Source organism: Cupressus sempervirens, chromosome 8 (genome assembly GCF_028749045.1).
Source record: "Cupressus sempervirens isolate cs-2001-9-10 chromosome 8, ASM2874904v1, whole genome shotgun sequence".
Lineage (NCBI taxonomy): Eukaryota > Viridiplantae > Streptophyta > Pinopsida > Cupressales > Cupressaceae > Cupressus > Cupressus sempervirens.
Genome location: NC_143125.1, coordinates 267,558,665 through 267,583,363, shown reverse-complemented (window position 1 = coordinate 267,583,363; position 24,699 = coordinate 267,558,665). Strand labels below are relative to the sequence as shown.

At 37.6% G+C, this 24,699-nt stretch overlaps 1 protein-coding gene across 2 annotated transcripts in view; it reads left to right on the top strand.

Annotated features, from left to right (window-relative positions):
* Positions 1–1,298: 1,298 nt before the first annotated feature.
* Positions 1,299–24,699, top strand: part of LOC149542481 (FKBP-like peptidyl-prolyl cis-trans isomerase family protein) — a 33,821-nt gene continuing 10,420 nt past the window's right edge. Inside the window, exon 1 of one of the 2 annotated variants that reach the window (XM_089797423.1) lies at positions 1,299–1,786. In XM_089797423.1, coding sequence (XP_089653549.1) covers positions 1,420–1,786 — 367 coding nt within the window. In that variant the 5' untranslated portion in view covers positions 1,299–1,419. The remainder of the gene's footprint in view (positions 1,787–24,699) is intronic. The other variant, XM_089797424.1, reaches the window with a different exon arrangement.

Sequence of the window (24,699 nt, the reverse complement as noted above, 5' to 3'; positions counted from 1 at the left end):
TCGTAGGGGTGAAATATAAGACATTCCTAAGGTCAATTGTCTCACTATACGCTTAACCATATACCATCCTCCAAGATTAAAGCCACTAAATGAATGAAATCTTTTAATTAAGTCCATGAGGTTGAACATCCTATGTGTCCCAATGATAGCCAACAAACAAAATGAGTAACAAATCCCAAACAATGGGCTCCCACCACTAAATTTCTTTATCCTTCCACAACTTGAATCTTCTACTATGTAACTTGATCGAGAAATCTACAAACTTTATAATCTTCTTTTCTTCAAACAACTTGTTCAAGGTTTTCACATTTAGCATATCATTGTAATTGGTTTGAATATCCTTGTAAGTTGAGCACTCTATGATGTAATGCCATTTTGTCTCCATTGCATTTTGAGTGTAATAGGGAGATCTTTGGTCTACCCACTCTTCTTCTAATTTCACATCTTAGCTGTTGCGAACTAGGTCTTATCTTGGTAATTAAAATTTTGCTTTCCATTTTGTTTCCATTCATATGTAGTTCTTTTGAGTATGACCATGTGTAAAATTTAAAACTTTTATTTCCCAACACGAGGTTAAATGGTTTGTGGTCATTTTGGTCATTTCCAAAAGTTCTCACTAATAGGCTCATGTCACAAAGTGTTTCAGTGTAAAATATTGAATGATAACCACCACACTTCAAATTCACGAAGAGCCAAGGACTAAGGGGCATCTACTTTGCTAAATTCGCCCATTGCACAATCCTGACCTCATCCCTTTTCAATGTCAAAGCCACACAACCTCATTCCTTTTCAATGTTAGAGCCACACACTCAACGAGACTTGATCCGTGGTGGGCTCTTTAAGAACCTTTCAACTTCATTGCGAGACCAAGGACCCATTCCTTCCAAAATTTCAATGTGCATATCCGTGGTGGGCTCTTTAAGAACCTTTCACCTGAGTTGGCCTAGTGGTGGAGAACTTGTACTCTTGAAAGAGAGGTCACAAGTTCAAGTCCCACTGGGGGGTAGGGTATGTACGCCTCGTTTGTAGCGCCAAGCGCCTCTCGAAAAAGAATACGAAGTAGTCCCATATCACTATCACCATATGTAAACCCAAAAGCTATGGCATAGTGTCGTGGACTATAAAACCCCCTTTCCTTTCTTTTTCCTTTTTTCAACTTTAGTGCTAGACCAAGGACCCATTCCTCCCAAAATTTCAATGTGCATACTTTCCAATGATACTTAGACACTTGCTACACTATTCTGAAAACTTAACCAAACGAAATAATTATAAAAGAAAAATAGGAAAAAAAATTGTTTGCAACATTCACGAGAAATCAGTGTGTTTTAATTAGGCGGCATGGTTAGGGATGTGGATAACGCTCTTCATCCTTCAAGATAAAAATGAAGAGACACGATTCCATTTTTTTGTACGTCAGCCATGGCTTTGCCAGGCCATTTGAATTCCTCGTGCACAAACAGAGCGGTCTCCACGATTTGGTCCTTGAGTTCTTCAAGCTCTTTACTGCAAGCACAACATCACTGGAGATGCTCCTCATTTTCTCAAGCCGCTCACAAGCGAAAATGGAGAGAGATTTTGGTTAGTTCTAGTGTTGTGATGGAGGCTCTTGTAGATGAGCATGTAGCAGAAAAGTTCAATCAGGTACCCATTTCAAGAAGAGATGTGGGAATCTCTGCAATGACTCTTGTTTGCGTGGCTACGCTGTTCATTCAACAACCATATCCTGCAGAAGCCAGACAGCGCAGGAACACCAAAGCTATACCCATTGAAGACTATAAAACCAGCAGTGAGTTTTTCATTCCCCCAATTCATGTTTGAAAATGCAGTACATGATACAACTGATATCCATTTGTTTATTTACAATATAAGAGCCCCTTAGTAGCAACAATGGCAGGACTGAGCTTATGAACAACCGAAACTAAAACTTCAAGGCAGTTTCTTTACTGAACTGGCTATTTTATTTCTTTCTTGATTGGCGAACTTTCAGCAAGGTTAGTAATGTTTATTTAAAATGTAACTCGTATGCTATTTCTGGAGTTCTAATTTTTTGCTTGGTAAATCTTGGGTAAGGTTATGCACACCTTCAATTCAGCGCAGGCTTAAACAATATATCTTTAGAATTGTAGACTTTGGCTATAACTTCGAAACCTTAATTGTTACATGTAAGGACTGCACCTACAAAACAAGTACCACGTCAGCAATTACCATAAAATGCGGAGAAGTCTACAAAAGTTGAGGTCACTATGCCTTGACCAGTCAACAATAATATTATCCATTTAATTAAAAGAATATATATACAAACATGACAATAGAATATAAACCGACATGTTCTAAACTTGTAAATGATAGTTTTAATAAGATCTAACAACTAACTAACCTAGTATACCCCAGAGACCATCATTTGATTACAAGAATACCAAGATGTTCCGAACATGACAACCACTCCAGAACCTGCACAAGAACACAAAAGGGCAAGCATATTGTAGGAGTGCTTTTCCCCCCTACCACGAAGCTGTTAAGCTTCCTCAAAATCTTTCTTGACATGAAAAATACCCAGTCTGATATCAAGGAAGACTAACCAAGAAAAACTGAGGGGTGTTATGAAATCTTGTGTAGTTTAGCATATACACGAAGTGCTAACAGTTGACATCTTAATGCTTAAAATACTGAGTCATACAAACCACATCTTCACCAAGCAATAGAGCATTTCATGATCTCATTTCCTACTTCTCTGGAATGATCAAATTAGCTCAAGGAGAACAATCTTATATGTGCTTTTAGAAGAGACACTTACCAAAGCCCATAAGCATCATCATGTGTATGTCCCTTTAGTGTATATACCAAAGTAACAAGAATCGGAATCGGATCGGAATCGGCAAAGCTCAAATCGAATCATGAATCGGCCATGAATCGGAATCGAATCGGCCACGAATCGGAAAATTTAAAAAACCCTTGAAATTTAGTAACTTATTTCATAAACCCTTTATGACTGATTTGATTCACTGATTCACAAAAAATTGTTTGGCTTGAATTGAATCGTCGAATCGTGTGAATCGCATGAATCGCCGTGATTCTTGGAACTATGGTATATACATATAAAAGAAAAATATGACTTCTTTATACTCAGTTTATGTGGTCATAAACCATGATCTCAGAGTAGTTGTGACACAAAAGACAAGGTACGTCATATGCTTAACAAACATGCTATAAAGTTACAAAACTAATACTTTCAAGGAAGTCATCAACTTTATACCTAAGTTGCCGGTTTGGATTCTAGTACGGATGCGGGTTCGAGATTTAGATTTGAAATTCGTCCAAATATTTTTTGGGTTGGGCTTGGATTCGCTTTGGGTTCGTCCATGCCAAAACATATGTTTTTTCAAAATTTATGTGTATATGCAACAACTAAGTCCATACACCACTTTGCTAATAGTAAAGCAACATAAAAAAATACACCACCATATCTATGTTTCAATATAATAGGATATTAATTGCATCATTTAGCCATACATACAACACCATACGCTTGCTTGGTCACATGCATGGGACATATTTCCATATCAAGGGACAGTTTGAGAACGAAAGAAATCATCAAAAGTTAAGTGCACTTATCTGATTTTTTTAATATTGATTAGAGGATTTCTAACCAAGCTAGATCAAAAGTTGAGATTAAGATTTTAAGCCCTCGATTCAAAGAATATATCATAGTTTTTAAAGCCATTCCTCTATAATTGTCAATTTGGATTTCCTCTATTAGCAAGTTTTCATTTTCACTCACAAATGCATAAATGACGTATAAACCATATTTTTTGGCCTTTTTAGTGGTACTTTTAGGGTTGGGAGAATTGAATAAACCGAATTAGGCAAAAAAACACTTTAAAAAAGTAAAAATAATTTGTTTTGAGACCAAATTCAGCTTGGGTTCGGTTGCTGGGCAGCAAATTTTTCAAAATTTGCTCTAAATTCTGCCCAGATTCCTCTGGCAGAATTTGCAGCGAATCTGAGGCTTTGTAGGCAAACTTGGGGAGAATTTGACAAGGACCAGACTTTGGACAGAATTGAACCAGACTTTGAAGGTTGCTGGAGAGAATCTGGTAACTTTAGCTTTATACACATAAACTCATCACGCAATTAAATTACTCTGGAAGTGAATCGTTATAACTAATTTACAATTTTCTAATGTTTGATTTGGCATATTGAAAACCTATTAAAACCTTTACCTTCCGATTTATCATTATATTTATTTAATTTTTTTTCAATTATCACTACTCATATATTCATTATTAATATAACCCACAATAACAATTCTCTACGCTGAAACAAATCTAGCATACAACTGGAGGAGTATTGTTAATCTAAAAATAATTCTCTTGATATTTTCAATTATATATTCACCTAGAATTTGATCAACACATCATTTAATATCATGAAAGAGTCTGGTAACAAATAAGGCCAAATTTACAGAGCAATATAGTCACTAGAAAATATAAAGACAAGTTTGTAAGCCTGATAAAAAAAAGAGATAAAATAACAAAGAACGATGATTAAATCTTTTCCAGCCAAGGGGTAAGCAAATCAAGAGGAAAATACTGATCAAATGAAATAGATGAAGGACAATATAGATTGGCATATACCGAACCGAAAAGTGGTAAAATGAAATTTAAAAGCCCAACCAAGGGTAAGGTAGAAAAGCCAACAATACATCAAGAGAGATGACAATTTAAGGGATTTGAAGTAATGGCAATCACAGAAATTTCTTGCATGATAATGCTCAAATGGTGGTTGTTATTAGCAATATTAATAGAAACAAAATACCATAATAATCACCAACTACATCCAGAAACAAGGAAGACTGGTTTGGTTGAAAAAGACAATAGATTAAGAAATGTCTCTCCTCTAAAATGTGATCCACATTGATCACCAAATGTGATTATCCTATGCAGCCTAAGAACTATTCCATCAATAGATGTAAGATGGCACAAGAAGACCTGGAATCAGTTTGCTAGACGACATGTCTGGTGTGCTGAATAATACTACAGAGCCATATGGTGGTAACATACTAAGATGGGAAGGTTCATGGGCATCCAAAAATAATTTGAAAAAATAGTGGACCCATCTTTATAAGAATAATGGTCCAATGCTAACTACCAACATATGAACTCGGTCAAGTATGTCATATCACAATTTGACAAATGCTCACATTAAAATTGCATCCAAAACCTTAGGCACAAGAAGGCACACCTTTTGATTGCAGGCTGTTGATACATAGTAGCTTCAGTCAGATACTGTTAGAATCTGAAAAGATTAATAACCCAGAAAACTAGTGCAAAGAATAAATATCTAAACTATGAATGCAAATGATACAAAATCAAAATAGCAACACAGAGTTAGTCTCCAAGAGAGTAATGCAAATGCTAGAAGCAAAATAGCATTAAGAGGATGCAAAAACAAGAGATGCAAATACAAGCCAGGTAGCATGCTTATATAGGCTAGGAAGAAGGAGGAGGTGGCAACACCAACCAATGAGGAGCAAGCATCTATCGGACTAAAGATAGCAAAGTATCTTCCCAAGATAGCTAATGGATGCTCACATGTAGGAAGGTGACACCTCACAACCATTCACCTAATAAGACATGCTTTATTAACCTAAGCGAGATTATTAAAAGTGTAGGAAAAACCTAGCAAAATAGGAAAAATAAAAAACTACACTAACACCCCCTCGTAAGCGAAGCTTAGGTGGATGTAGAAATGGGTCCTGGCAAGTCAAGCCTGATGAGGTACCCATGTACATAAGATTTCCCAAAAGAGAGAGAAAAGAGACCCCCCACAAAAAAAAGTCAGGACTTCGAGTGAGAGGAAGAGGCTCCCCCAAAAGATGAAGCATCCCGCACCCCCAGCAAAGCTCGCAAATGAAGGAACTTGCTCTCAGTGAAGGGTTTGGTGATGTGAAGGGTTTGGTGAAGATATCAACAACTTGCTCGGAAGTCGGACAATAGCGAAGGTCAATGACATGACCATGGATGAGCTCCCAGATGTAGTGCATGTGGACCTCTATGTGTTTGGTCCGCTGATGATGAACCGGATTCCGTGAGATTTGAATGGCACTCTGGTTGTCACAAAATATGAGTGATGGCCGCCTAATCTGGATACCAAACTCAGTGAGAAGATGTTGAAGCCAAATGGCCTCAGTGGCAGCATTTGCAGCCCCCCGATACTCAGCCTCAGTAGAAGATAGATCAATAGTAGACTGCTTTTTGCTCGACCAACAAATAGGACCTGACCCAAGTGAGAAGCTATACCCTGAAGTAGACTTGCGATCCTCAGAATCACCTGCCCAATCTGAATCTGTGTAACCCACCAAATCAAGCTCAATACCTGCTGCGTAGTGAATCCCACAACTATGAGAACCCTGAATGTAGTGAAGGATCTGCTTGGCTGCTTTCTAGTGCAACTCATGGGGCTCCTGCATGAATCGAGAGACCATGCCTACAGCATAGGACATGTCAAGTCTCGTATGAGTCAAATAAATGAGACTCCCAACAAGTTGGCGGTACAAAGTGCCATCAACAAGTGGAGAAGAACATTGAGCCTCAAGTTTGACTCTAGAAAGGAAGGGAGTCAGAGCAGGCTTACAATCAGCCATATGAAACCTCGAGAGTAAATCTAGAGAATACTTGGATTGTGTGATGGTGATCCCAGAAGGAGACTGAAGGATCTCAATCCCGAGAAAGTAATGCAACAAGCCCAAGTCAGTCATCAAAAAACTGTCCTGAAGGGCCACTTTGACAGCCTTAATGGTGGGTGAAGAACTTCCTGTGATCAGCAAGTCACCAACATACAAAACCAAAAATAGAAGTGAATCACCTTGTTGCAAAATGTAGACATTAGGATCAGAATGGCACCGAGTGAACCCAACTGATAGAAGGAAGGAGTCTATCTTGGCATACCAAGCCCGAGGAGCCTGTTTGAGGCCATAGAGAGACTTTCGAAGACAACACACAAGTGAAGAATCCTGAAGGAAGCCTTGTGGTTGCTCCATGTAGATCTCCTCATGAAGGTCACCATGAAGAAAAGCACTCTTCACATCCATCTGATGTACTTCCCAATGATTAGCTGCAGCAATGGCAAGAACAATTCAAATGGAATTCATTTGGGCAACTGGCGCAAAAGTCTCAGAGTAGTCAATCCCAGGAACTTGGGAGAATCCTTTGGCGGCCAAGCGAGCCTTGTGTTTGTCAACTGACCCATCTGCGGCAAATTTCGTCCGATAGATCCACTTACATCGAACAAGTTTTCTTCCTTTAGGAAGAGGGACAAGATCCCAAGTGTGGTTCCTCATCAAGGAACTATACTCTTGCTGCATAGCTATATCCCACTCAGGAATACCAGAAGCCTCATGAAAGAACTGTGGATCTGAGGCAGTAGCAATGAAGACATGTGGAGCATCCTGGAATTGTGAACGAGTTCGCCTGGTGTCTGATGGATCCCCAACCCAATCACCTGCAGACTGCAAGGTTTGTCTAGCCCAAAGTGGACAGGAAGATGGAGAATCTGGAGGGGAATCATTAACCTCTGAATGATGACTAGGAGAGCAAGGAGGTGAGTTCTCTGAATCACTTTCTGCATCAGAAGTAGAGGTAGAAGACTATTCAGGTGAATCTGACTCATCAGAAGATCTATCATGTATTCCAAGTGACTCTAATGTCAAGGTAGAAGGAGTTGGAGAAGTGATAGAAAGTGAGCTTGAAGATCCCTCCTCAAACTGAACACTCCTCTCAATGAATAACTCATGTGTAGTAGGGTGGAGCAACCGATAACCCTTCACACCATCAGGATAACCTACAAATATGCAAGGTCTGCTTTGTGGATCCAAGGCCTTATGTTTCTCTGTAGGAATGTGGGCCCATGCAGGGGAGCCAAAAACTCGAAAGTGCTTAACTGATGGTTTCCGACCGCTCCAAGCTTCAAAAGGAGTAACTCCCTTCAAGGCTCGGTGAGGAACACGGTTTTGGATATAACAAGCACAGTTAATGGCTTCTACTCAATACTGTGGTGCAAGAGATCTAGATTGAATCATATAGTTTGCCATTTCCTTCAAGGATCTATTCTTCCGTTTTGCAACACCATTTTGCTAAGGATTGTATGGAACTGAATGCTATAAATCAATCCCCTCTGAAGTGCAAAATCTTTCAAACCAATGGTTGACATACTCACCACCATTGTCTATGCGCAAAACCTTGATGGCTTTCCCAGATTGCTTTTCTACAAAAATTTTGAAGTCTTGAAAATGATCAAATACCTCTGACTTCTATTTGAGAAAGTACACCCATGTATATCGAGAAAGGTCATCAATGAATGTGAGGACATATCGGGCTTTGTTGAAAAAAGGATGTTGAAATGGACCAGCCAAATCACTGTGAACTAACTCTAGTATCTGTGAAGCTCTCCATGCCTTACTTTTGTCAAACTTTTCCTTAGGATGCTTACCAAGAATGCAACCTTGGCAAACACCTCCTGAGAATTGAACCGAAGGCAACCCTGTGACCATGCTTTTCTGGTTGAGCTAATGCAAATAGTGGAAGTTAAGATGGCCAAACCGCTCATGCCATAATTTACTCACATCATTAGAGTGAGTGAGCAAAATAGATGAAGGAGGATCAGGAACAAAGTGAGAAAACAGATAGAGTCGTGACTGATGATCTGCTCTCCCAATTGCAACTACAAAATCACTATGCAACTCACGTATCTCCACTGAATCAGGAGTGAACTCAACCCGCTTGCCTAAACCTGTGTGAGTGATATGGTATATTGATAGGAGATTAGTTGATAATGAGGGTAAACAAAGAACATCATGGAATGTGCCATCCCCCACATCAACAGACCCTCTCCCACACACCTCAATAGGAGTGTCATCACCCATCAAAATAGAAGGCATAGTACATGGCTCCAAGGAGGCAAGTTCTTCCTTAGATGAAGCCATGTGGTACGAAGCACCCGAATCAAGAACCCAAGTGGATGGTGAGGAAGCAAGTGCAAGAAGAGCCTTGCCCTTTCCTTTCCCCTTGTTGTTTTCTTTTGCCTTGTTAGACTCTTCATTAGAACTTTGTTTGATAGACTCAGGAACACTAATATTATTCTTCTCAAGAATGTATGTCAAGTGATCAATTTGTTTCTTCAAACATTTATGTTCATCATGACCGGGTCTTTTACAATAAGCACATTTAACCTTTTCTTTCTTAGGCTTATCGCCCTTAGAGGATGAGGTATCAATAGTTGCTTTTGAAGCAATTGGTATCTGATCCTTCTTTTCCTCACTATTATTTTGTTTCTCATCCTTACTATTGTTGTTACTACTTTGTCCTTTTTGTTCTTTTGTGCCTTGGTTGGTTGCTAAGGCATGTGACTTAGAGGACTTAAAAGTGCCCATCTGGATTAGCTTGTCCTGTTCTCGAGTGAGATTGACAACAAAATCATCTAGAGATGGCATGGTGAATTGAGTACCAAGTGCACCCTTAGTAGCATAGAAGGTAGAGACAAACACAGAATATTCTGAACTTAGCTTAAAGAGAATACTAAGAATCAGTTGTTCATCTTTCTTTTCAATTCCATATTGTTTTAACTGCAGCCTTAAGGATTTCAATTTGGTGAAGAAATCTTGGATTGTGTTGAAATTGTCTGGGCTTAAACTAATTAATTCATTTTCCAACATATGACCCCTCATTGAATCTTGTGTGTCAAATAGTGTTTCTAGCTTTGTCCATACATCATTTGGTGTATCCAAAGACTCAATGTGAAATAGCAAGTCAGGAGAAATAGACAAACACAATGTTCCATATGCCTCATCACATTTGTTAAACCACTTAGGCTTATCTTCATCTTTATTAGGTTCAGTTTCAAGTCCCATAGTTATCCTATTTAATCCCGCTTTCCTTAAGTGAATTGTCATTCGTGATTTCCACTCAAAGTAATTGTATGGAGTTAGGATGGGCATATTTGTTTGATCCATGATGAAGAAATGCAGAGAAGAAATGCTAAAAAGAAGAGAACCCAGCCACGATAATGCCCCCCCTTTTTACTCAATCAAAGAAACCCCCCCCAAAATAAATATGATTTGACACTTTATTTTAGTGCATTTACAACTACCACTAGAAAGAAATACTTAGTGGTCTTGATTTCAGTGCATTACAAATCCTCATGAAGAGCATATGTTGAAAGTGAAACTTAGGCACAATAATCAAGGAAACAAATAGCACCACTATGATCTACTCGAAAAATCATGCATTTTCAAAAAAAGAATCGCCTCGATAGGAGGTTGTATGAGAAAGTTATGATCTTCCGAAGTTTCCAAAACGAGAACTGTGCACAGTTATGGCCAAGAATCTGCAATTTTTGAAAAATTTATGCATAAAAATAAAAAAACAATTCCACTAGTGGATAGAGCACAAAAAAATAGCCAAGGTCATAACAAGAATCATCAAAATCGGAGTCCGTATGAGCAAGAACGAGACATTTGAAAACTGCGTTCAAATTTGCGACTGCCAACGGAGAGGGGTACTGCTGTAGGTTTCCACGCTCGATCCTGCAAAATATATAGATGGCATGCAAAATCTAAAAGATACCCAGATGGTTTTTTGGGGCTGCGAATAAAATCTAGAAAGCGTTTTTCTTGCTAATGTACAGAAGATGTTGCTGTAGTGTAAATCAGACGCCTTTAATAGTAAAAAACGGCTCAAAAAATCAAGAAATGACCCCAGCAACCAAAACATGACATGCAAATGCTGAATCAGCTTCCTAAGTCGATCAATGACATGCTGGAACCTGTAATACTGATTGAAAATTCCAAATATGCAAGTTGGTTGTCAAATTTGAGTTTGAAACCCTAGAGGAAAACCATTTTTGTCAAAACTTTTTTGATTCTCAAGACCATCCAAAGATGCAAGAGAAGAGCATACTTTGTTTTTCAAAAAACTACAATAAAATTTATTAGCCCCCCCCGAATCTCTCAAATAAGGAAACTAAAATCTACTCTTGCACATAGAAAAGCTCTGATTTCATGTTAGAATTTGAAAAGATTAATAACCCAGAAAACTAGTGCAAAGAATAAATATCTAAACTATGAATGCAAATGATACAAAATCAAAATAGAACACAGAGTTAGTCTCCAAGAGAGTAATGCAAATGCTAGAAGCAAAATAGCATTAAGAGGATGCAAAAACAAGAGATGCAAATACAAGCCAGGTAGCATGGTTATATAGGCTAGGAAGAGGGAGGAGGTGGCAACACCAACCAATGAGGAGCAACCATCTATCGGACTAAAGATAGCAAAGTATCTTCCCAAGATAGCTAATGGATGCTCACATGTAAGAAGGTGACACCTCACAACCATTCACCTAATAAGACATGCTTTATTAACCTAAGCAAGATTATTAAAGTGTAGAAAAAATCTAGCAAAATAGGAAAAATAAAAAACTACACTAACAGATACAAAGATGATTGCTTGTATTGATTATATATGTGCATGTGTGTATGTATGTCAATTCATAATGTGAACTGACATACATGCACACATACACAGTTCTTCTGCTCAATAATTATCATTTCATATACCTTGGAAACAAAGCAATCATTCTTGCATTAAATTGAAGCTTTATACATCACAGTGAGTATACTGAAGAAATCTGAATTTGCAGATTCATCTTCTCTTGGTACAGATTGATTAATGATCTGATATACATGCATAGAATTGATCAAGCAATGATCAAGCATAATAATATTTGAACATGTTGAGCCTGTTTTAGATTGAGCAATGATCTATAATAGCACTTGCAGATCAGTGACCTGGCATAAGTAATAATTGGCTATTTCTTAACAAATCCGATTAGGATTATAAATAATATTTGTTTATGTAGAAAGTCATGTCATGAGCGAACATGAGACATGTCCTCTCATGACATGTCTTTTGGTTTCATGTCTTTTGGAAGCAATATTAATACCCACCTGATAATTCAAGAGAAACATTGAAATTGGTAAATGCTTTCTCAAGTACAGATCAGTGGTTTCAGAATTGAAGACATTAAATATTCAGATTTGAACACATATATTTCATTGCCATTGATTTTCAGATTCATTCAAGAACCAGCCTGATCATAACCTGCAAAATCGAATAGTAAATTAGCATTCTACAATATGCAAATTGCTAATATTATACCAGTCTGATAAGAAGTTTAATTAACATTCACATGGTATCAGAGCCTTGTTAAGGACGATCCAAATTAAACTTGAGAAATCAGATTAATCACTTTGATATTGCAATTATTAATTCTGGAAAATGAAGACTTGATTCATATTCATCGTACCCAGTCAAAAATAAATATTACTCAGACATCTCCAAATGCTGAAAGAAAGTTTGTTTTACCGATGGCATAAGATGGAAGTTTGCTAATAGAAATTGATTTTCTATCAGTCCACACAAATTAGATGGTGATTAAAATTTGTGCACACGATTTCTTCCATACCAATAAAAAAATGGAGTCCACAGAATGAAGGAGAATTGCTAAAATGAATAGCGATACAGTACTTGGAACTTATGCTGTCAATAGTTTGTTATTTCTAAGAGTCACATAGGTGGCAGTATTCTCTTCGTTGTGTCTGAAGGAAGCTGTCTGGTTGCCTGCCAGTATCATATGTATGGAGGTGCATTCAAAAATAAAATGATCTCAAGAATACTATCAAGTATCAAGTGATGTTCTTATAAAAATATCCTTTGGCAATTTAGTATTATTAAGGATATTGTTGAAAGAAGACTGATACGAGTTGATATCTATTATGTTTCTGATATGGAGATATATGATTGCAAAGATTAAAAGGTCTGACATTAAGGATGGTAATGGTTTACTATGACAATAGAAACAAAAATTTGAAGTGGTGTGTATGGTGAAGGGAAGCGATGACATAGTCATAACTCATCACTCCAAATACACCACACAAGAAGATGCTAGAAATCACTTAATTGGAGAGAAGGGATTCATTGTAAAAGATTTATAAAACCTCAAATGTAGATTGCAAATGTCACAGTCCCAAACACCTTATTGTTATAAGACAGCAATACAATATCACAACAGAGAAAATACTAAGTAAATTTGTGGTACTAGCAGTTCATCTCTGATTGGGAGGGAACATAATTCCGTTGATTAAATAAGCACAATCCAAACAAAGGGGAAAATATGGTAAAGATCCCATTGTTGAGGCCAACATGATTGGAGACTGTGTATTACTCATTATTTGGCGGTTGTCTTTTAACATTGTTTTCCTTGGTGTGCAATCTCCTTGTCAGCAAACTTGTTTCATTGGCTTGAGCAGGCTCTGCATCTTTTTAACTGGATTCTTCATTATCTTCCATGAGTGTTTCCTTGGCATATTGCCTCTTTGAGGCTGTGTTTCCCTCATGGGCATGACACCTCTACTTTTTGTTTGGTCATGTGGCTTTTCACAATCTCTGCATACAGTATTTTGTTTCCACTGATGAGCATACAGAAGAAGATTGCATGGTACATTAACAATGCGATAGTGTTGGGGATCGACTATCTCTATATCAATGTTCTTCAAGAAATTATTTTTCTCTAGGCACTGAAATTGCTCTCAAGGAGCCGATGTTTATCCAAGACAAAAGAAATCTGGTATTTATACATGTGAAAGTATTCCCTGTCTATAAGAGCTTTCCTGCTCCCAAGGAGATAAGCATTACAATTGACAATACAAATTTAATTTTTTTTTTTTTGAGTGGATGGCTTTTGTATATATGTTGTAACACGCCAGAGACTAGGAAAATTGCATACAAAGTTATAGTCAATTTGTAGCATGTCTTTTCGAAGGAATGAAGGAAGATATATGTGAGTTGATGTTCTCTATATCCCTTGATATCATGAATTAGGTGATATCTCCATTGATTTATACTTGGTTATCTTCCCTAGGTAAGAGGGAGTGTTGATACATAGTAGCTTCGGTCAGATACAAGGATGATTGCTTGTATTGATTATATATGTGCATGTGTGTATGTATGCCAATTCATTATGTGAACTGACGTACACGCACACATACACAATTCTTCTGCTCAATAAGAGTTATTATTTCATATACCTTGGAAACAAAGAAATCATTCTTGCATTAAATCAAAACTCTATATGTCACAGTAAGTATACTGAAATCTGAATTTGCAGATTCATCTTCACTTGGTACAGATTGAGCAATTATCTGATATACATGCATAGAATTGATCAAGCAAGGATCGAGCATACTAATATTCAAACATGTTGAGCCTGTTTTAGATTGAGCAATGATCTATAATAGCACATGCAGATCGGGGACTTGGCATAATTAATAATTGGCTAATTCTTAACAAATTCAATTAGGATTATAATTAATATTTGTATATGTAGAAAGTCATGTCATGAGCAGACATGAGACATGTCCTCTCATGACTTGTCTTTTGGAAGCAATATTAATACCCACCTGATCATTCAAGAGAAGCATTGAAATTGATAAATGTACAAGTCGGAAGTTTCAGAATTGAAGACAAATTAAATATTCAGATCTGAACACATAGATTTCATTGCCATTGATTTTCGGATTCATTCAAGAACCAGCCTGATCATAACCTGCAAAATTGAATAGTAAATTAGTATTCTACAATCTGCAAATTGCTAATATTATACCAGTCTGATTAAAAGTTTAATAAACATTCACACAGGCGAAAATCGAAAAATGTCAAAAGGGAGCTCCCCAAATTTCAGGATTCCAATACTTCCCTTCCCTGCCTCCCAAACTCCAACTCAATCCACCCCATTCAAATATGGATGACATCTTGTCTTTCAACATCACTCTAAGGATGTGGAGTGCAGCAAGGCCTGGATCCTCTTTCTCAGAACCAGACATAGATAACCATTAGAGTCAACCGAGGAGGTGCCAAGCCATCCCTTCTTATGAATCTATACAATACTAATAATTTGATTGGTAATAGTTGGAAGACCGAGTAAGAGACTTGTGTTGTCTGCAGAGAGGAGAGTGAATCGATGCCTTCCCCATCCTCAACACCCTCTCAAACAAGGAGTCTTTATTTTCTATCATGGACTAACATCTCCAAGTTTTTTTTTGTTAAGTTACACAACGGGAAAACATCTCATAAAAAGATCCTCAAATCGGATGCTCAACATAGAAATTGCAGAGTTAAGCTGTATGAAGGACAATCTGTACAAAAACTTCCCGATCTCCCCTTGTCAAAGCTTCACCTCATCAATATTATACTGATTTTTTGGTTAAGAAGCGTCAATCCAAGGAGTCTACAGACCTAAGATAAGATAAGATAAGGTAACATAAGATAATAATATTAATGTCCAACAAAAAACCACAAGTGTTTATGGGACTGAGCATACAAACGAAAGAGCCGGCCAAAGCTGGAGCACCAAATGGTGACTGAGAAGAAGAAAACAAGACACAAGACCAGGAAACACAAGGTAAGGACTAAGGATCTTTCTTTGGTACAAAGAAATCAGTCATAGAAGTATATAGCCGTGGACGATTCAAAGTCATAGATTGTTGCTGAGAATTGCTAGAGGAGTGTCACTGCCTGGAAAGACTGGTACAATGTCTGACTGATCCGGAGGGAGTGGTGTTGGATGGCCTTTTCACCCCCTATGGAGGAGACAAGGGGGAGAAAAAGGCGGTGATGAGAAGATCAGAGGTATGGCCCTAAGGTGTGATTGACTGTAGGGTATGCTCATGAAGCTGGGTGGCCTCGTGAAGGTAAAGTGCAAGACATCGCTGGTCAGCATAGTTGAAGAACTCTGAAAGAGAGAAACAATCTCTGAATAAACAATAAATCTCCCTTTGATCTTGTAATAGATAGGACACCGGAATATGAAGTGGGTCTCAGTCTCAACCTTCGCCAAAGTACACAATCTACAAATCCGATCTTCTCTATCTATATGATGATCAGTCTGGACCCGAAGACGATGAGAGCCAACTCTGAAGGAGCCCAAAGAGAATCGCAGGGCATGACACCAGTGCCGATAAAGGTAAGTAGGACAAACAATAAAACCATTCTAAATCTCAAGAAAATGCTCTGCATAAAAGGCCATCTTAGGATGTAATCCACTAGGAGGATTACTCCAAGTAGTGATAATATACTGTCTATAGATATCCTGTCTGAGATACTTGTTTAACTCTTGGTGTGAGGGGAGGAGATGAGCAGGAGCATCCAGTGAGAATTGGCATGGAGGAAGATAAACAATGTCAATCCCGATCGAACCCAACAAAGAGGTGACTTGGGCATACCAACAACGAGATCTAGTGCTAGTATCAGATTTCATAATTTGAACAAAAGAACAATATCCCAGATGAGAGTATCTATGAGGGTCAACCTCAGAATCTATGAATCCATGAAGCCGATGGAGAAACCAGATCAAGTCAAAAATAGTCGCAAGTCTGAAAGGATGATGTCACATCCCAAATTTTGCGCTAAGTTTTAAATTGATCGTAGCCTTTGGTTTAACGAATTATTTCTTTCATGATCATGTGAAACAAGTTAGTTAATTATAGACATTGTATCAATTTATTTCTTTTCCTGATCATGTGAAGTGAGTTAGTTAATTATATATGTTGTACCAACTGATAATGAGTTATTTTGTTCATGATCATGTGAAATGAGTTAGTTATTATAGACGTTGATGAAAATAATCAAGCAACCTATAACTGTCATTAGATGATTGACAATTGTTTGATTGGAATTAACGATCAATATATCTTTGAATTAATGTTTTGGCAAGAATGTTTTGCTTGGGTGATTGCAAGAAGACTGAACAGAGGGGAAGCATTGCTAAACGAGATCATCAGAAGGGGATGGTTGATTGGTCCAGTCATCAGGATCGACAGGTATGACCTAAGATTACCTTGGAAAGGATATGAAGACTTGACCACAGGTTGCATTATGGGACCGCATGAGCTTTTAGGAAAATGATATAATAAAAACTTAAATAATCTAAATTTAAAAAAAAAAAATTCATACCCTTGAAGATTTAATATTGGAGTTTCTTATTTTATCATTATTATAACCCTTAATGCAAACACATGTATATAAAAATGAAGTGACACCAACAAATTATAATTTAATTATCTAATGATGTCATTTCACCAGTACATACACATGAACGTATAAAATAGCACATAATAATAAAAAAATAAAAACTAAAACTCTTCAACTCCTTATTCTTTTACCCTCTTTATTTCTTTCTTCTATATTTCGAATTTGGATGTTTTCAAATGGCCTTCTTGATAATCGAAGGTAGCCGAAGAGCCAAGGCCGGCCAATTAATAGTATAGCTTGGATCATATTTGACACAACATTCCTTCATATTGCATTATCTTTACCCTTACACCTGCCTGAAGCTTAGCAAGCTAAGTTAGTCTCAGCCCGACCTCGGAATACACATCTTTCCATTTTGAATTGAATCCATTATTTTTCTTCTTCACCCGTCAACCAGTTCAGAGCAAAGGAAGCTGTGGGAGTTCATTTAATCCGGCTACAGGAGGAAGAATTACCTTGCTATAGGTCACATGAGTCATGCTAAGATCATTTCGTTACTTGCCTGCTCTGTCTCTTTTCTTCTATACTCAGTGTTACACCAAGTCTGAACTCTATTTTGTTTATCTATCCTTGTTGGTGTTAATACTGTTGTCGGATCAGAATACTGGATTGAATGTAATAAGACATAGTTTCCTTAGTCGAAACTTTACAAGAAACTGATATCGTGTCACTTGCCTACTACCAAATAATCATGAGATTGTCTTAGTTATATGGAGAATGGAAAACTTTAATAAAATTCACGAGTCAAAGATCTTGTTTGTAATATTACATTCCTTTTCATGCATTTAGTAGAAGTGTAAATGATGTCATAATGATCAAACACCAAGGAATTCACTGGCAAAGACGCCATTAAAGGTGAAGAGGTGTAAATAAGATGGAATCGATATAATCTCTCAAGCACCTAGGACTCACCGACAAGAAGCCATGAATGGTGAAGAGGTGAAGATAACCTGCAAGAATAAAGAATGGAATCAGTTAACTAAGTAATAGAAAATACATAATAGCTCATGCATGTCCTGATAATGAAATTGTTGTCAAGTCGAGTGGTGGAGATTGGGTTTACGAACCCAAATTGAAATCCTTGGCCAAGGTAGTTTTAGGCATATGTGCCAATTATGAGATCTTTTTGTTTGTCCATAAGCTTCAGTTATTTAGGAATAACTGATGGGGCACTCAAACCACTGGGTAGCTTAGATGGTTGGACTTAAGAACGTCCCAGCCCGATCTCGAGGTAGGGAGGGTCCTATTTGGGAGGTTAAGCCTATGTCAATGCTTCTCCTCTCACCAATGCCGAGGCTTGAACAACATGACAAAGGGATTTCTCCATTATTTCTGTATGTTTTTCTCTTGCACCTTAACTTTAGATTCATAGTAGAATAACTGGGTAGTTGTTACTTTATTTACAGCTATACATGTTATCAGTTAGATTGAAGATATTAGTTGATAAAGAAGATAATTGTTACTTTACTTTCAGCTGAACATGAAATCAGTTAGAATGATTAAGATGTTCGCAACGTATTCATTTATTTATTTATCAGCAGTTGAAAATAATAGGAAGCAATTACTTCTTTTTAGTTATAATGGATAATGGAAGTCTTTTTCATGTGAAATGGAATCAGTTATTGGTTAATTAGGTGATTAAATTGGTTAGGAAAATTCGTTTGTTACAGATGAGCACCAAACTTAGCTAAGACAATACTGTTGGGGGTGAGTCTATGACACCTAATGATGCGCCGTAAAAGCAATGTCTGAACATGCTCAATAGAGGCCCAATCAGAAGCAGAAAGAGAAGGCCCCCAAACCACTGAGTCATAAAGAATGGTTGATTGAACCAAGGAGTCGAAGAGGGACAACTTGGAGGAAATATCCTGAAAATGATCTTTGAAACATTGTCTCTCAATCATGGCCAGAGACCCCATTCCCTTACTGATTCTGGACTGAATAGCCAGTCTCAAACTAAAGCAGGGTCCCGAAAACTTAACCTTGAGATACGTGTAAGAAAAAGTGATCTCAATCTCCTGCCCCTAGAAAAAGAAATGAAGATGAGCGGTCTTTAAGAAGTTAAAGATCATAACACGAGTCTTAGCCAGATTGACCACGAGCTAACACCTATGTTACCGGATTCGCACTTTGGAGCTCGAGTCCGGATTCAAGCCCCCGTCCGCGATGGGTCCGGCCAGGGTCCGCATTTTGGCCTGCGGGTCCTCCTAGGCGGACCCGCAGGCCAAAATGCGGACCCTGCCTGGACCCATCGCGGACCCGCGGCAGGTGGGGCCAAAAAGTGGCCCAAAAAAGCATTAAAATTATGTGTTTTTCATTATTTTTTTTGCCAAACCCTAAAGTAAGGCCTATTAGATTCATTTCATTCATCTAATCTCTCATTTGCTTTGTCATTTTGCTCTCTCATTTTGGTGTGGCCATTTTGCAAGTTTGAAGAGAAGGTTGTAGAGATTGTTTGTGGAGTCTCAAATCCTTCAAATAATCAGTGCTAAGTGTCCAGGTATGCATTTGATCCTTCCTTTTGCTTCTTTCGTAGTTTGTTTTTAGTTTTTTAAATTTTTTATATTTATTATTCTAAATTTTTATCAAGTTTTGTATAAGTTTTGAAATATTTTTTTTAATTTGTTTTTATAGATTGCAAGAATCCAAGAATGAGTAGTCAGGGTTCAGTGGGTGGGGTGGGATCCCAAAGATTTAAAATTGATAAAGGCTCTCCTTTGTGGAAGTATACAACAAGAATTGAGCAATGTGCTGGTGGGGGAGGGTATATATGGAAATGCAGTTTTTGCCAAAACCAATATAGAAGCTCCTATTTCCGGGTTAAACATCATTTGATAGGTCCACCAGGTCAAGGGATTTCCATGTGTGAGGGGCCCCCAGAGGGAGGTAAAAAAGGGTTGTCGGCTCCTCAAATAGAAGGCATGTTAAAAGAACAAGAAGAGGCTGATAGGTTAGTGTCAAAGGCAAAAAAAGATAAGTCAAAGCAAATATCACCAACACCACCCTCTCAAATAATTAGTAAACCACATCCCTTCCTACCTACCCCATCTATGGATGAAGATGAAATAGAAACACACCCATCCCGCAAGAGAGGCCCATTAGATACGGCATTTGAAAATGACAAGAGAGAAAATGCTGACATAAAGGTTGGGCGTTGCCTCATTACAAATGGTGTTTCATTCAATCTAGTGAGATCCCCTTATTGGAGAGAGATGGTGAAAGCAATAAATGATGCACCTCATAGTTACCAATCCCCTGGATATGAAAAGTTGAGAACCACCATATTGCATAAGGAGAGAAAGAATGTAGAAAACCTCCTCAAACCAATAAGAGATTCTTGGATCCAAACGGGGGTGAGCATTGTCTTTGATGGATGGAAAGATTGCAAAAACCATCCATTAATAAATGTGATTGCCGTTTGCCCCAAGGGGGCAATGTTTTTGAAGGCGGTTGATTGTGAAGGGCAAGTAAAGGATGCAAATTTATTTGCCCAACTTCTCATTGAATCCATAGAGTCCGTGGGAGTTGACAATGTTGTCCAAGTAATAACGGACAATGCTAAAGTTTGTAAGGTTGCAGGTGCTTTGGTAGAAGCACGATATGAGCATATCTTTTGGACACCATGCACTGTCCACACCTTGAACTTGGTGATGAAAACAATGGGCAGCCATATTGAATGGATGAAAAATGTGTATGAGGAGGGTGAGCAGGTCCAAATGTTTGTGACAAACCACCATATGTCACAAGCAATTTTTAGAACTTTCTCCCACTTGGAATTATTGAAGGTAAATTTTAAACTTTATTTAGCTTCATTTATCATTTTAATTTTTGTGTCATACTTTACAAAATTTAATAGATATTCTTAAATTTTTGTGTTATCAACTTATCATATTAACTTACAATTTGAATTAACATGGTAATAGGTTGCTGAAATACGGTTTGCTTCACACACAATCGTCCTTAGACGACTTGTGAGGGTGAAAGAGGCATTGGGTCAAATGGTTATTAGCAACAAATGGGGTGGATGGAAGCAAGCTGATACAGAAAAGGCCAAAACTGTAAAGGATTTGATCTTGAGTGATAATTTTTGGAATAGGGTGGAATATGCATTAGAACTCACTGAGCCCATCATGTCTATGCTTCGATATGCCGACACGGATGAGCCTTGTTTGGGGAACATATATGATGCCATGGACTCTATGCTAGAAAGAATGAAATCAGTAAGTTTAAATTTTTATACAATACTTTATCCTTGTTTATTGAGAGATTTTGATTTTTGATTTTAATTAAGTTATTAACACTACATCAAGATAACTTACATGTACATCATTTGACATCCCAGGTCATTCAGAGGAGAGAGCAGGATCCTGATACCTTGTACACTAAGGTGGAGAAAACTGTTCTACATCGTTGGAACAAGATGACTACACCTTTACATCTCCTGGCATATGCACTTTCTCCTAGATATTATAGCAGTGAGATACTTGTTATTCCTAGTAGAGTGGCACCATATAGAGATCCTGAAGTTGCTGTTGGGTATAAGAGGGCACTTAACAGGCTCTTTAGTGATCCTAATGTGGCATCAAATGTTAGGAGAGAGTTTGTTGATTTTGTCTCAAGCAAAAATGCAGAGCTTGATGCAATCAATGACCAAAGTAGATTGGATGCCATTGGATGGTGGTACTTACATGGGGAAAGTTACATGTACCTCCAACCTCTTTCCATTAAGATCTTGTCACAAGTATGTATTTAAGTTTTTTTCCTTTTCTTATGGCCACTTAGCTTGTCGAATTAGCACTCTTAAATTCCTATTGTATTGTAAAATTACTTAGCTAATTTTTAAAAATTTGTTGGTTGTCTCTCTAGGTTGCGAGCTCTTCTGCTACTGAGTGAAATTGGAGTACATACTCCTTTATCCACTCAGTGAAGTGTAACCGGTTGGGTTCGAAGAAAGCAGAGGACTTGGTATTTATTTACAACAACTGGCGCCTCTTATCACGCAAGGATCCAGGATATAAGAAGGGACCAGAGAAGTTGTGGGATGTACTACCTGAGACTTCTAACTTGGATATGACTGTCCAAAATATATCTAGAATTGCCTTGCTAGATGTTGAGGAGGACAAGGAGGAGGATGTGGCTGCATCTGGGGCTAGTGGAACCGGTTTGGATTCCAATGATGTAGAAAATGTCAATGATATAGATGAGAATGAAGCCATTTATCCTCATATTTTGATGACCCATTTGACCCTTGAAGGACATTTGCATCTTTGATAAAATATGTTTAAACATTTGTCATTGACTCATTGAGTCATTTATGATTTATCACTATGTTTTACAGTTTCAAACTTTATTAAGTCATGATTTATTATCTATCAATCTGATGAAGTAGTCTATGTTTTGAAATTCCATTTTGCATTTTAGTAATTCAATGTATGATTTTATTTACAACATTAGCATAGATTAATGAGTGAGTATTTAATGTTTATCTTTGACATTTGGCATTGATCAATAATCAAGTAACATTGATATATTCATACTATGGAATGACTTAGTTTTACTTTTACAACTATGTGAGTTTTTTTTTTTTTTGCATATATATATATATATACTGACGAACCCACCCACCAACCCAAATGGGAAAAAAAAATTGCTCGAACCCACGAACCGAACCCCGAACCCGAACCCGAATCGGCAACTTAGGCTAAGGCTGATCACAAAAAGAAGCCAAATCATCAAGGAGTTCTGTAAACTATCAGGAGAAGAGGCCAAGTGAACAACATCATCAACAAAAAGTAGAATGGGGATCAAAACCTGATGCAAATAGCACCTGTCACCATGATGCAAGGAGTTCACAAGGAAATCCTCGAGCTCATCAATATACAATCCAAATAGAGTAGGAGAAAGAGGGCAACCCTGCTTCACTCCAATGGTGCTCTGAATCAGAACAGAAAATCCCTCTGAAGTCTTGAGCCTACTAGTCACCCTCTCATACAGTCTCATAATAGCAGTCAACAGCATATCTGAGATCCCAATCTCTCTAAGTCTTTGAAATAAGGCCATCCTAGGAACATAATCAAAAGCCTTACGGAAATCCACAAAACAACAGTAGACTTTCTTGGAGCGATGCCCAACCTCCTCAATAATAGCCCTCATTGCGAAGATGTGATCCATAGTCTGATAGTCAGCGCAAAAATCGGCCTGCCCTTTAGCCCTAAAACCTCTCCTGTTGAGCTCTCTAGATAACATGGTGTTCAGAGCAGTGGCATAAAGTTTGGCAAAAGTATGCCCGATCATGATAGTCCTGTAGTCACCATATCAAGGTGTTGGTTAAGACTTTCAGAAAAAGCCCCTCCGTATCTTCAAAGATACATGATTGAGCATTTTTTAACTTGCTTCCCCTAAGAGACCAGACTATAATGACAAAAAGAAAAAAAATGTCTCCTGAGTTGCTCGCTAACCATCCATATATCCCCACTACACACCATTTAATGCCACCCAATGCATGAAGAAATGCAGAGGATAGTGGTCTGTAGTTAGTAATATATAGTAACTGATTCTTTGGTCTCCAACGATTACATTCAAAGATTTATTTATACTCATTAATTTTATAAAAGAAAATGTTTTTGGACAAAATCCAGATGGCAAGGAGAGAACTGATTTATTCAGCTTATGAAAAAACAGGTTGTGACATTATAGCAAACCTACTCTATGTGTGCTCTAGAATTATGAGTAACCTTCGTGTGGGCAGGACTTGTATTTTGTTTATGCTCTTACAAGCATTTCAATTACTATTACTCGACAACTCCCTAGAAGTTTTCATTGCAATGTTTGCTTATTGATTTATCAACAGTACCAGTATAAGTTTATCTCTTAGAATTTTCTCTGCTTGTGACATTTTATCTAGTGGGAAAATGGTCACGTCTGCAATAATCTGTGATAATATTGCTGATGCAACTTTTTGGCCCTCCAGGGTGTCTTGAATTCGTCCTCCTTGTTGAATGCGGACTTAACATTATTCTTCTACTCTTGTTTTTAATAAATGTTGAGTTTGACTCCCTCATGTAATTTTACCTCCATTATGATATTGAAGCTTAGTTATTGCTTAATGAGGAAAACCTATTACAGGATTATTGCATCAATTAGCTTGGCTTTCACATACGAGATTCATAAGTATATAAACTAATTAAAAAAATGTTTGTAAATGTAAAATGCTTACCTAATATAGAGTTTAATTTTTTTATTTTCCTTGTAATACTTGGGTGGGGTTATGGGCACCTCCAACATGATGCATGGTTAGATCAAATGGCATCCTTATGTGGGGTAAGCTTTTTCACATTCAAGAAATTGTGGATTCATAGTTGAATGTACCCCATCAAACTTTGGTCACTCTTGATTGTACCTCATTATTTTACTCCATGTCTGATGGGTTATTGGACGTCTTATAATTAGGCACCCATGAGTGTCCCCATTACTAACAGAATACAATCCCTTGGAAATCTACCATTGAGTCTTCTTCATATTTCCAAAATGATTTGCTAGCTAAGTTTTTTCTCAAGGAACTC